Below are 13,529 nucleotides of genomic sequence, written 5' to 3' on the forward strand. Positions count from 1 at the left end.
GGCTGTGTGCCCCTCCGGGGCCCACGTAACCTTCATGGCAGTGGCTCAACAGGACAGGACAGGTGTGTGTGTGTGTGTGTGTGTGGTGTGTCTGTTTGTGTGTGTGTGTGTGTGTGTGTGTGTGTGTGTGTGTGTGTGTGTGTGTGTGTGTGTGTGTGTGTGTGTGTGCGTGTGTGTGTGTGGCCCCCCCCCCCCCGCGGGGGGGTGCACATTCAGTGCATTTGCAGATTTGCGTGCTTCTCTTGCGACGGGCGTATGTACATGGTGTGTGTGTGTGTGTGTGCGTGTGTTGAATGAAAAACAAAAAAACTACAACGACAGGATCATATCACGTGAGCATTTGAGCGGTCACGTGTGTGCTGGTGATTACGTAAAGCAGCTAAGCCAAGGAAAAGGAAAGAATGAAAGAGAAGCATTTTTTAGGGTTTTTCATACACCACTGACACGATGACACTGCTGCACGCTGAGACATGATGATCACTGATGATGGTGCATCTGTTTTCCCAATACTTGTTGGACCCACGATAACACCACAGTACCGCGTACCGACCAGTAAATGCTGAAAGACTGATGATAGGACGTCACTTTCCACCAGACGGCACACTTCTTCTCCAAAAAATTAGCAAGTCTTCGAATCTGTTGTTGTGATTTTTGGACGACTTTTGTAGTTTGTTGTGTGTATTGTTACTTTGAACGGTTTCACTGCGATACGTTAGTTTGCTAGTCTTTGTGACCAGCGCAGTGATGATTGCCCCAGCAAGGGTGATTCCAATGGCCGTACGTGGACACATATGTAGACATGTGCAGAAAAGTCGTAGGCTGCTGAGTTCATTGCGACGAGGTGTCGTCGACCCAGGGCAGCAGCGCCTGACTAGAGTGAGCGTCAGTTGCATGGCTGCCGCTGATGGAGCACACGACTCGTGTAAAGGCTCACGGCTATCATCACCAGCAGCAGCAGCACCCTCGCATGTTGACATGATGTGGGATGATGGTCACAGCTGTTCTGTGGATGCCCTCTGGCTCAGGGACCAGTGCATGTGTGCGGATTGTCGACATCCTGACAGTTTGCATAGGAACGTGGACACGTTCAGTCTAACAGACGATCAGCAACATGCGATCAACGCTGAACTCTCCGGCCAGGATCAGGTGTGCGTCACATGGTTGGACGGGCATACGTCTCGTTTTGCCACCGACTGGCTGCGTGTTCATTGTCGCCAGGACTCCCAGATCGGCGGGCGTCCTCTGACCGCGTTGGAGCACGCAGCACCGCGCGAACCCTGGACGGCGACGCAGCTCGAGCGCGACCTGACGCGCGTGAGTCACGACGAGTTCGAGACGGCTGCCGGCCTGAGTCGCACATTGAATGGACTGTGGCGGCATGGCGTGGCACTGCTGAACGACGTGCCGTGCAACGAGGGCGCCACTCGCGCGGTCACCTCGCGCCTCGGCGGCATTGCTCGCACGGTGTACGAGGACCTGTGGCGGACGGCGCCCAACGACGCGGACGGCTCGGACGACCGCGCGTACTCGCGTGCCTACCTCGGCCTGCATACAGACGGTGCGTTCGTTACCCAGCCACCGGCCGTGCAAGTGTTCCACTCGTACATTGCCGGCCAGCCTGTCCGTGACGAACACGCACATGCCGCGAAGAACAAGGAAAACGGCAGTGCTGGAGAGTCCATATTAGCGGACGGCCTCCAAGCTGCCACTCTCCTACGCGAACGCCACCCGGACACTTTTGATTATCTGTGCCGCACGCCGCTGGCGTATCAGTTCTGCACACCAGACGTGCATGGCGGTGCCGGGGGTGGGTTGTTGCACGCGGTAGCGGAGCATCCGGTGTTGCGCTACGACGCGCTCGGCAACTTCCGGCAGGTCTGCTACAACACTCACCACCGCGCACCGCAGCTCTGCAGTCAGGCGCACGAGCTCTACAGACACCTGCGCGTGTTCCACAGCCTGTTGTATAGCGACCAGTCTGTGTTTAGTGTACGCCTGCAGCCCGGTTCGGTGATCCTGGTTGACAATCTCCGTGTGCTGCACGGCAGAACGGCGTTCAGCGGTGATCGTGTGCTCGCCGGCTGTTACCTGAGTTCTGATCAGTATCTGTGTGCGCTAAGGGAACACGTGACGCCAGGCGGTGTTCTCGAACTATCCTAAATGTGTGCGTGTGTGTGTGTGTGTGTGCGTGTGTGTGTGTGTGTGTGTGTGTGTGTGTGTGTATGTGTGCACACTGTGCTTGGTGTGACAGTGTAGAACTGTATGATTTGCTGCTATGCGTCCTGTTTCCGTATCAGACTGTGGAGTGTATTGCACACTTCAGAGGACCTCTCTCTCTCTCTCTCTCTCTCTCTCTCTCTCTCTCTCTCTCTCTCTCTCTCTCTCTCTCTCTCTCTCTCTCTCTCTCTCTCTCTCTCTCTCTCTCTCTCTCTCTCTCTCTCTCTCTCTCTCTCTCTCTCTCTCTCTCTCTCTCTCTTCTCTCTCTCTCTCTCTCTCTCTCTCTCTCTCTCTCTCTCTCTCTCTCTCTCTCTCTCTCTCTCTCTCTCTCTCTCTCTCTCTCTCTCTCTCTCTCTCTCTCTCTCTCTCTCTCTCTCTCTCTCTCTCTCTCTCTCTCTCTCTCTCTCTCTCTCTCTCTCTCTCTCTCTCTCTCTCTCTCTCTCTCTCTCTCTCCCCCCCATCTCTCCCGAGTGAGCTATTTATATTTTCGACTGGATTCCATTTCATAATTATGATTCCAATGTCAGCTAGTATTTACTATTTTCCATACAGGCTGGTCCTGTCCATGACATGATGTACTGGGCGCAAACATTTCTTGCGCCCTTCTCATCTTAATCTTACCGGCATATATTTGTATTGCACCACTAGCACTGGTAAACATGGTCATTATAATATTATACATGAAGTTACTACCTTGGCTTGGCCTGCCATAGATTTCCTGCACAGATTTTCAGCAGCTGGTCGGTCACATAGTGCTGTACATGCTGACAACTTGTCTCCAGTGAACAGACGGTTTTAAATGCGGCGCCAGTCTCAAGACTAGCTGGTTACAATTTATTAAAGAATAATACCGGTAATGCTTCGAAGTTATTTTTTACACCTGTATCCTGTTTCGGAACTATCTGTTTGAGGTGGTTTGTGATGCTCGCTACGAGGATTGGTCTGCCGGATGAAGACAGTCCTGTTGTGTTTGCCCATTGCGAATCACTTCCTATCATTTTAATGACACCATTCTTCGATGTGTTTCGCCATGGGTACCGGTGGTTCATTTAAAATGTAAACAGCATTTGTTTTTCGGGCAAATGAATTTTAACCCCTTTGAAGATTTCTGGAACTCCTCGTCTTCCACAGCATTCATTGCACGCACCCAGGTGGATCAGTACAGACGTGATCACATAATGTTCAGGTTTTTTTCTTTCTAACATTCTTCTCAGCTGCATGCATGGATTACGAATACGAGTAAACCGGTCGTAGGGTGCTCCCTGGAGATCCCAAAAGTCATGCAGAAGTACATCTCCAATCTGCTGGCCCCGACACATTGTGCCTCAGCACACTTCGTCGGAACCCAATCACTCTATGCATGCAGTCAACTCCTGATATAAGAAACACCACGGCGCATGAGATGTTCAGTTCTTTCCGTAGCTGAAGTTCTTTATAACCAAAAATGCACTCCCAATACAAGCAACATCATGGTCACGAATGCCATCTGGCCCATGACTGCATGAGTGCAGTTGGTTTACATGCGGCCCCACACGTATGGTTCGTAATAAACGACAGTGGTTCGCTACGAAGGGTCAATTTTGTATAGATTCAAACAGGGACATGGGCAATGGTTCGCGATGGCACGGAATTCACTATGCGAGTTCGTTAGAAGTGGAGTCGACTGTATTTGACCTTGCAGGGTATGGCCACTATCGTACTCGACTGTACCTGCCCTGACAGCCGTCGTCGTTCAAGCAGCTATCGGCCGGTATAACTACATGATTGTAGTACCGGTACCAAGAGCAAATAACCTCCCGGAGCTAACATTGACTATAGAACACTCACTGGTTCTTAGAGATCGCGAACATTTAGTGGTGCGAATACTCGGCGGTTACTGGGCGGTTTACACAATGAGAACATGTAACACATTCCGATAGCAGTATCCGCAAAGCCGAGGGCTGACATGCCGTAGTCACCACTCCAAATAAGAATTAGGGATCATTTCCCAGTATCGCAGGCTGTAGGCTACTAGCGCGCAGGTCTGGTGGCTGCACCCACCACCACCCCAGCGACGGCGGTTCTGTAATTCAGCACCCACTACTTATAGGATTATAATTGAAAGCGAGGTGGACCGATCTTGTTGGACATGGCTGATCCACATTGCCACGATATGTCCGCTGGCCATGGCACACGCACACATACACACTCATGCACACACATACACACACACACACACACACACACACACATCAACACCTCATTCTTTCGAACCATGGTCAATCTTGTATTATATGTACAGCGGAGGGAAATACACACAAGGTGATGGAAAAGCAAAGCAAAATTCATCAGCTTTCATGAAACAAGACAACACGAACACGCATGCACACATACACACGCACACACACACACGGACACACACACTCACACACGCACCAGTCGTGCATTTGGCAGTTGACATGTCTTGGGGATCACAGTTAAAACGGGCGCTCTTCAGCGACACACACACACACGTATCTACTGAACGTATTTCGACATGAATTTCTTGTGGAACTCGGAGCGGAGAGTGTCATTGATGAATGTCCCATCCTTGTTCTTTCCGTCGTCTTTAGCGCAGTTCTTGAAAACAACGTCGTCATCCCAGCGTCGCTTTACCTTCATATTACCACCTCCTTGCAAGTTGAGAAGAGGGTTGCCGCTGAGAATCGTTTCGGTCCGTATTCTTTCATCCTCCACACGCTTCTGTTCCTCCTTTCTGGCTGCTTCAGCCGCTCGCTCTCGCTTGATCTTCTGCAACTCCGCCAGAAGCTCTGTCGCATCGTCATCGCTCTCGTCGCTGTCCGAGTCATCGGTGTCGTCGTCATCTTTGTCGTCAGCATCCAGGTTGCCCGTGTCTGCCAGTCTTGGTCGTTTGCTCGGTGGCTGATGGGATGTCGAGGCTGCGAGAGCAACGTCGGCACCGCGAACACCACGGTCCTTCGTCGAGCCGCGTTCTCTGGTCTCCAGCTCGCGGCGGAAGTCCTGGCCACGCAGCTCGGCTGATGTGTTCTGTCCAGTCTGTCTGTACTTGAGTTTCGTGTGGCCAGGCAAGTCACGACTGGAATACTGCTTGGACAGGGCCGACAGATCTCCCTCTCCGCCTTCACCTCTACCGCGGCCACCCTGCGCGGGGTTGAACGTGGGACGGGCGGCAGTCGTCATGCTGCCCTCTGCAAGTCCACCAGCTTAGTATTTCAGCAACCAAGAGAAACCCCAAAACTACCAAAGCTGTTCGTCTTCGAAAGCTGCTTGATCTTGATGTTACTGTTTCCCTGCTTTTTCAAGAGCACGAAAAATCAGGGGTGATTTCGATGATTTCGATGATTAACTTTTTGGATGAGATCACCACCACTTATGTTGCCAGGGGAACCCGAATGGCGGCAAAATGCAGTGGTGACAAAAACGACGACGCTGAAATCATTATTTTTATGGTTTCATCTTGACTTGAGTCTTTTTGTAGCTTTGTGGAGAAGACGTACAGTGAGTACAGATCCTGCCATGCCCATTAGTCATGGCCCAAATTTGCTCGGCCTACATCGATATTTTGCCGCACAATTTTGCCACAAATTTTTCGATATTCTGCTTGGCATTTCCTTTCTCCGTCGATATTTTGCTTTGGTTTTGCTCGAGATGAACCCTGTAAGAAGGCCTTAGGCCTGTGGGGATTGCCCTATCAAAAATTTGATAATAATAATAAATAATAATAATGAAATGAGTTTAGGGAAAACTCAAGGATAATTGTCGCTGATGACGACGATATGTTTGATTGAGCTCTTGCTGCTGCTCACCATTCCACTGAAATGTAGCCATGAGTCTGTTTTCTACAACTTTTGTGCTTGTTTTCAACCTTGGTGACTGATTGTGTTGAGGAAGTCCCTAAGAAGCCTTGGATTTTTCGAAAAGCCCACCAAAACTCGATATTTTGCTCAAAACTTGCCGGAAACTTGCGCATCCGATATTTTGCTCAAAGATTTGCTAGCAAATTTGGGCTATGACTAATGCCCATGTGTGTTCTTTGCTGCACATGTACGTAGACTCTATACCTGAGAGCTGAGAGTTTGGGCCAAGTAACGTTTGTTGAGGTTTATCGACGTCGGGTGGTCTCCTTGGCACTGGAAGTGCATTCGTGAGGCCCAGTACTGTTTGGCATCTAAAATTGGCGATCATAAATCGCCGGAAGAATTCGCTACAACCCGCAAGTAACCCTTCTTCGTTCATTTTTGCTTTGCCGTCCTTTGCATTCACTACCACGATGCCGGTAAGTATGCTCGGTCTGTTGTTTGAATGGTTCAATGGCCACCAGTAGAAAAGAACTGGTTGCTTGTGATCCTTGTTGCTGCGCAGAAAAAGTCAGGCAAAGGCAAGGAGAAGAAGATGAAGCGAAAGGAGGTAGGTTGTCAAGAGCATCTGTGCGTGAGTCCCATTACAGTGACTGACCGACTTCAAATTCAGTAGAACCTGTATTTAGCGACCAGTAAAAGCAGAGACTACTGCGTTTTAGAGGTCAGTGGGCTCGGGCACCTACATTGTACGCTCAGCGAGTGACGGGAGAGTGTTTGCCTCAACACAGTCTGAGCATTACAGTCAAACCTCTTTAGGACGAACACTGATAAGGCGAACTTCCCATTGGTACGAACTAGGGCCAATCCTATGGTTGGCCAGGCATCAAATCAAGCCAAAAATCATTCTTTTACGCCAAACTCCTGTACGGCGAACTTTGGCGAAGACAAACTATTTTCAAGCGTGGTTTGAACAAAAGTCAGCGTGTAGTACGAACTTTCGGTCCACGTGCGTGCGCTGGCTTAGGTTTTACGTACAGTTCAACATTCACTCCACACAACAACGGATCACGGTTGGTATTTTTTGGAGGGGTTTCATGTGCCCGAAATTTATTAATCATTCGAATCAAATTTTGAAACATCTGAGAGCAAAGTGATACTGTTCCAAGGCAATGATCAGGGAACAAGGGAATAGTGATAAGGTGAGAAACATTTTGAAGTCGTGGGCCGCGGTCACCCTGGGCAACCCGGTGCCCGGCCACCTCTGGGGGCATTTTGCGATGACAAGCCGGTGTCATGTGTTTGCCCGAAGCTGCGGGCAGGCGATTGACCGCCAACCCCACATGCCTCCATGTGTACCAGTAATACTTGTACAGTGGGAGTGGAGGGTGGGGAAAACAAATTGTTGGTCAGCAATGACACACTCAGTTGCAGCACTTTCACCGGAAAGGGAACCTGGCATTTGTTGTCACACTAACTTGATTTTTTTTCTGTTTCTTATTCTAATTATTGTTATTTTTGCGGGTTCGTTTACTGGTTGCCATGGCGCCTTTGGCTTGTTGGTTTCGTGAATGTTAACTACGGTTTGCAATGTGCAAACCTCCATTTCAACATTCACTCCACACAACAACGGATCACGGTTGGTATTTTTTGGAGGGGTTTCATGTGCCCGAAATTTATTAATCATTCGAATCAAATTTTGAAACATCTGAGAGCAAAGTGATACTGTTCCAAGGCAATGATCAGGGAACAAGGGAATAGTGATAAGGTGAGAAACATTTTGAAGTCGTGGGCCGCGGTCACCCTGGGCAACCCGGTGCCCGGCCACCTCTGGGGGCATTTTGCGATGACAACCCGGTGTCATGTGTTTGCCCGAAGCTGCGGGCAGGCGATTGACCGCCAACCCCACATGCCTCCAAGAAAGGGAGTGGGTGGCCGCGGACGCAGGGCCGTGACTTGAATGCAACTTAGGCACATGAACCCCGTGAAGCTTCGAACTGCTCTCTACGCTAGCTCTGTCTGCTGATAAGCTGGCATGCCCGACGGGACACGGACGTACGCCTTGTACGCAGAGCTTGACCAGCGCCCTGCCGCTTGAATTTGCCACTCCGGGGCCTGTCGTTCGGCCATGGCCGTAGCACCACCGATCCGCAGAGAATGGCTTGAAACGCCTGGGCCGAGAGCCCTCTTGAGAATGGCGTTCACGTCGCCCGGGGTTAGGTAGCGCCCCTCGCGGAAGGCGAAGAATGGGGCACCTGTATCCGCCCACTCCCTGGCACTTATGTAGGCAGCGACTGAACGCACAGGGCAGGTTGCGGGATACCTGCTTGCATGCAGTAACACTGTGCCCCCAGCGCCCGACTGTGCCGTCTTCGTTACCCCTAGGGTGATCGTGACCTTCTCCTCTGAGAGGGCGACATGGCTCCTCTGAAGAGTCCTGTGAGCATCCACCGTTGTTGGTGATGGCGCCGTGTACTCGCTCACACGCATGAGCTCGTGGAAAGCTGTGAGTACTGCTGCCCAGAGCATGGCCTTGTCTTGCGGTGCATAATGCGAGAACTCCAGGAATTCGCGGATAGCCTTGAGGTCGTTGGGTGTCACCGCACGTCTGGATGACGGAGGCACAGGCATTGGCCTGGACGTCAGCTTGTCACGGTCGATGCCCTTCAGCAAGGCCAGTATCCTGGGTGCTCTGAGCAGATCCACCGGACCATCATTCAATACAAAGTGGTGGCGGACGGCTGCTAGGTATACCCTGATTGTCTTCCCAGACAGTGACGCGGACAGTGACGTCATGAAGAGAACTATATCATTGACCGTCGGTGCCAGATGGCTGAAGCGGAGCTGCTGCGCAAACTGAATGTAGGACCTGACTCCAGGGCTGTAGGTCTGGCGTGTCCGGGGCGCCACCGATTGGGCCAGGAGCCTGCTGGCTTGAGCGTCGAGTATCTCCCTCCTGGTGGTGGCTGGAGGTGAATGATATCGAACCCACCCATCTGCAATGTGGGGACACGGCAGCAGCACCAAACGCAGTGGATAATAAAATAAGCAAGCAGTTAAGCCAGTACGAAGAGCAAAACATGACAGACCATCGCATCGCTGTGCCCAGCTACAATGACTTTGAAGGCAAACTAACTGGCTGCTTGCAATACGTATTTATTTACCGAAGCATCCCGGTATTAATGCGCCGGTTTGGACGCATTTGAGCATCCCGGTGCTCGCCTCACAATCATCAGCGTCCGTCGCCAGTTTGCGTATTTAGAGCATCTTGGTGCCAGCTATACTAAATATGGGCATTTTAGGTATCCCTTTCGCTACCTGCCCATCCTCTTGGGCATCCCGGTGCCGGACTTATTATTACGTCTAACCCGGTGTCCGTCCAGGTGTGATAAGCATCCCGGTGCTCCCTTACCGCTTAATTCATATGGGCATCCCGGTGCCCGCTTGACTAACAATTATAGGCATCCCGGTGCCCCTTACAACGCAACCCGCTCACATATGCATCCCGGTGCTCTCCTTAGTATTGTTACGCGCAACCCGGTGCCCGTCTGGGTGTTAAAGCATCCCGGTGCTCGCTTATGGCTGTGGGCAACTTGGCCCCATACTGCTTGTTTTAGTTCCGCGCAATTAAATGTGAATTGCCGTAAACAGTTAAGAATGCATCACTTAGCCTCGCATCAAGCCCAGGGTGTAACGTGTACGCATCCACGCTAAGGCCATCTTGATGCCGGCCCACATAATTATCGCTCGCATAGGCATCCCGGTGCCAGTCTGAGTGCAATGAGCATCCCAGTACTCAACTTAATACCCTGACATAGGGGCATAGCTATACCACGATGCCAAAACGCCTATGACCGTTGAGAGCCAATTTTTGGTTTTTGCAGGATTGCACTATATGAGCACTGCATAGCCACTTCCTTCCAAAAGAGAGCAGCGAAGCGGGGGGGGGGGGGGGGGGGGGGCAGTGTAGGGAGGAGAGCCGCCCGTGCTAAAGGGTGGGCGAATAGTAAGGGAGAGATTGAACTGAGAAATTGGTTTCGGTGTAGTTGGTATGGCAGAAAAAAATAACAATAAGTCAGTGTAGTGACGGCGAAGGCCAGACACAGCAAAACGGACACCCCAAGGGGCTGTGAATATATTGTGAGACATCATTAGACGATCTGAGTTGGCAGTGGAACTGGGTCCAGATTGGCAGACGGAGCTGGCGAGCGGAAGCGACTGAGCTGTAGACGGGAGAGGGCGTCCGCAATACTGTTGTCGATACCTGAGATGTGACGGATCAACAGGATGAAGTTGTAGCGTGCCGCAATACGCAGGGTGGTCCGTATGAGGTTCATGACCTCCAGATTCCGGCATGAGCCGGATTCCCATGCTGTGGCGACAGCTTGATTGTCGCAATGGAGGAGGATCTTCTTCGTCTGCCACTGCGGGCCCCACAATTGCGCGGCCACAGCAATGGGATACATCTCTCGCCACATGATAGAGGAGAAAGGGCCGTGCTGGTGCTCCGGGCCCCATTCTTGGCAAAACCAGGCACTCTGAAAGAAACCTCCAAATCCCAGGCCGGAAGCATCGGTATAGAGCTCAAAGTCTGGGGGCTTCGACCATACTGGGTCACGCAGAAGCGCTCGGCCGTTCCAGTGTGGGAGGAACTCCTTCCACCAACGGATGTCTGCTTGAGCATCGGCGTCCAGGTGCACTTCTTCATCCAAGCCTGTCACGGTGGTGCTGGTATGGATGAGACGACGGGTGAAGGTGCGGCCGGCCGCAACCACTTTGGACGCAAATGAGAGGAGGCCAATTAGTGACAACAGTTGACGTTTCGTGCACGATGGGCTGACCGCCCACTCGTTGAGCCGCGCTTTGATCTCGAGAAGCTTGTCGGCCGGCAGCCGCATTTCCAGAGCCTGAGTATCCAGCTCAATGCCGAGCACTGTCATGACCGTGGCCGGACCGACAACCTTGTCTGCTCCTTCCGCGATGGGAACCCCGAGGTTGGCGAAAACCTCCAGGATGGTGGCCATGTGCACCGCTGCTGTTGATGTGGCGACCACCGGCGCTGGTGGTGAGACGTTGATGAAATCGTCAAGGTAGTGTTCCAGACACTTCAAACCGTAGTTGTGGCGAAGTAGCCAGGCCAGTGCTTCGGCTAGGCGGTTGAATAAAGCTGGTGCGGAGCGCAGGCCGAAAGGCAGCACTTTGTCGACATAAAACTTCCCCCGCCAACATATTCCGAGTAGAGGCCAGTCGTTGGGATGAACGGGACAGAGCCGGAATGCATGCTTGATGTCCACTTTGCATAGCAATGCCCCCTTCCCAGTGCGCATGACATGATCGGCCACCGTATCCACCGAGATCATTTGGAAGGAGAAGTCTGAGTTCTTGATGCCATCATTTATGCTCCTGCCAGCAGGAGCGGAGAGGTGCATGATTAGGCGGACGCCACCCGACTTCTTAGGTACAACTCCAATGCCAGAGGTGTGAATGGGGAGAACAGGAGGCTCCTCAAACGGGCCAGCCGTATGCCCGCGCTCACATTCCTGGTGGAGATAGTCATCGACTACTTCTACATTGTCAGCAGCGGAGGACAAATTACGTGACAAAAAAAGACTCAGACAGACAGTTGCCAAAACCAATGCGAAAACCAAATTCAAGATCATGCAATAAGGAAGCGACCAACTGGTCATCGGGGTGTGATTCTAATTCTATTTTAAGTGCGCTAATAATGATGGGCGTGTGGGGTTTATGTGCAGATAAAGGAAGATAGGAGGAAGGAGTACTCATGGAGCTACTTGCGGGCTGGGCATTCCTTGGCCGGGTGGGTGCCCGAGCAGAAGGAGCAGCAGTGCTTAAAGCGGCATTGATTAAAGGAGCAGTTGCCCGCATTAAACTTGCGGCAGATGGTGGACTGCCCGGGCGTGCGGACACTTCCTCCGCTTGTTGCGCCCGAGGTGGCATGCAGCGTCCGGCTGTCGGAGCCACGAAAAAGACAATTGTTGGCCAGGTGGCCCACCTTCCGGCACTTGGAACACGTGGGAAGTGCCTGGCCCGTGAAACATTCAGTGTACAGCGCCGTGTCAAGTGATGAAAGGGGGGTGCGTGCCCGAGCCACCGATTGCCGCACCCGGATGTCGTACTCAAGCACCGCAGCCAGGCGGTACTTCGCTGCGGCTTGCACAATGCGTAGCTGGTGTTCTGCCAAGCTAGCAGCGCAGGCCGGGTCGTTAGAGGTAGCTATAATCGTGAAGATGGACCATGCTTCCAGCCACGAAGCTAAAGAATCAATTCGCCTCTTGGAGGCTTGAGAGGCGGAGATCACCAAGCAATCGCCGTCCTCGGCTAATTTGACCCGCTTAGAGATAGGCTGATCATCGGAGGGCCTCTCGTACTTGGCGGGAAGTAGGAGGGCCAGATCAAAAAACTCGACCTTGCAAATTTTTGAAATGGCTTCATTACTTACATGGCATACGCATGCAGGGAATGCAGGGAATGCGGGGGCAGAATCTAAACTGGCCGGCATCTCAGCACGGGCAGAATCATGAGTCAAAAACATACCGGCTTGATCTGATGGCCCATCAGACGCTCCCCTATCCGGTCCTCGAGATGCGGAGTGGGCCGACAACGCCGACGAGACCGAAGCCGAAATCATCTCCGCAAGAGACCGCTGCTGGTCAGGAGTGAAGGCCATGATGAAACTGGCAGTACGTTCCTAGGAATACGGCTGTGGAAAGACTACTATGCTCCTCGGCAACTGAGGAGGCTAGAGGAAACGACTGGAACAAGTGAAAACAAATTGTTGGTCAGCAATGACACACTCAGTTGCAGCACTTTCACCGGAAAGGGGAACCCGCTGGCTTAGGTTTTACGTACAGTAAAACTGTAGCTACTTGTGGCGGGGGTTGTACGGTGGGTGGTGGGTTCGAGCCATAGCCAGGTGCCAATGTTGAAAAAGAAGGATCCACGAGTGGGATTCGAACCCAGCACCCCTGTCTTTCCGGGACAGTGCCCCACCGATTAGGCTACCGGGGATCACACATACCCGTGGCTCCTTCTTGCTACACAAGTGGGTCCAGTGTTGCTAGGCTTTTGCCGTTTGCCTGTTTTGGATTTGCCACTACCGTAAAGTACCGCCAGAGCGCCCCGTCTCGCGAGAGCGCCCCACCTTGATTTTACGGCCAGGGAAAGAAAAATATAATGGCAGAGTGCAACGAAGTTTGTACGGTGTGGGAACCTTAGTGTACTAAGATAACACAAAGCAGGTTTTGTGTGGAGCTCGTGTCCACTGGAAGGTACGGCTTGTCTGCAGAACGTGCAGTATGTGTACAAAGTTCGTGTCGTATGACCTACAGACAGGAGACCACCTCCACAATACGACCACGAAAGGACGATATTTTGGGGCGCTCTGGCGGTACTTTACGGTATAAATAAAGAATACAACGACAACGGCATTGCCACACGGCGATCGGCATCTAAAAAGCGTGTGCATCTGTGTGGTGTGTGTGTGTGCATCTGTGT

At 52.0% G+C, this 13,529-nt stretch overlaps 5 protein-coding genes across 5 annotated transcripts in view; 2 read left to right on the forward strand and 3 right to left on the reverse strand.

Moving 5' to 3' along the window:
• The first annotated feature begins 447 nt into the window (after positions 1–447).
• LOC135811861 (uncharacterized) lies at positions 448–3,220 on the forward strand. The gene has a single exon (XM_065325098.1). It carries the CDS (start codon positions 745–747, stop codon positions 2,158–2,160), a length of 1,416 nt encoding a protein of 471 aa, XP_065181170.1. The 5' UTR covers positions 448–744; the 3' UTR covers positions 2,161–3,220.
• Positions 3,221–4,459: 1,239 nt separating this feature from the next.
• On the reverse strand, positions 4,460–5,520 carry LOC135811862 (protein CWC15 homolog). Its single transcript, XM_065325099.1, has one exon. The coding sequence runs from the start codon at positions 5,395–5,397 to the stop codon at positions 4,714–4,716; it is 684 nt and encodes a 227-aa protein (XP_065181171.1). The 5' UTR covers positions 5,398–5,520; the 3' UTR covers positions 4,460–4,713.
• A 697-nt stretch (positions 5,521–6,217) lies between these two features.
• The window catches only part of LOC135811865 (N-alpha-acetyltransferase 40-like), a 24,333-nt gene continuing 17,021 nt past the window's right edge, over positions 6,218–13,529 (forward strand). The window contains exons 1-2 of the mRNA XM_065325103.1: positions 6,218–6,493; positions 6,580–6,624. Of these exons, the coding sequence (XP_065181175.1) occupies positions 6,488–6,493; positions 6,580–6,624 (51 nt within the window). The 5' untranslated portion in view covers positions 6,218–6,487. The remainder of the gene's footprint in view (positions 6,494–6,579; positions 6,625–13,529) is intronic.
• Positions 8,019–12,845, reverse strand: LOC135812364 (uncharacterized). The gene is made up of 2 exons (XM_065325739.1): positions 12,570–12,845; positions 8,019–9,010 (listed from the first exon to the last, which is right to left on the reverse strand). Exons 1-2 carry the CDS (start codon positions 12,700–12,702, stop codon positions 8,019–8,021), a joined length of 1,125 nt encoding a protein of 374 aa, XP_065181811.1. The 5' UTR covers positions 12,703–12,845.
• On the reverse strand, positions 9,985–11,926 carry LOC135811863 (uncharacterized). Its single transcript, XM_065325100.1, has 2 exons — positions 10,976–11,926; positions 9,985–10,891 (listed from the first exon to the last, which is right to left on the reverse strand). The coding sequence occupies exons 1-2, from the start codon at positions 11,699–11,701 to the stop codon at positions 10,166–10,168; spliced, it is 1,452 nt and encodes a 483-aa protein (XP_065181172.1). The 5' UTR covers positions 11,702–11,926; the 3' UTR covers positions 9,985–10,165.

Source organism: Sycon ciliatum, chromosome 3, assembly GCF_964019385.1.
Source record: "Sycon ciliatum chromosome 3, ocSycCili1.1, whole genome shotgun sequence".
NCBI classification, from domain to species: Eukaryota; Metazoa; Porifera; class Calcarea; order Leucosolenida; family Sycettidae; genus Sycon; species Sycon ciliatum.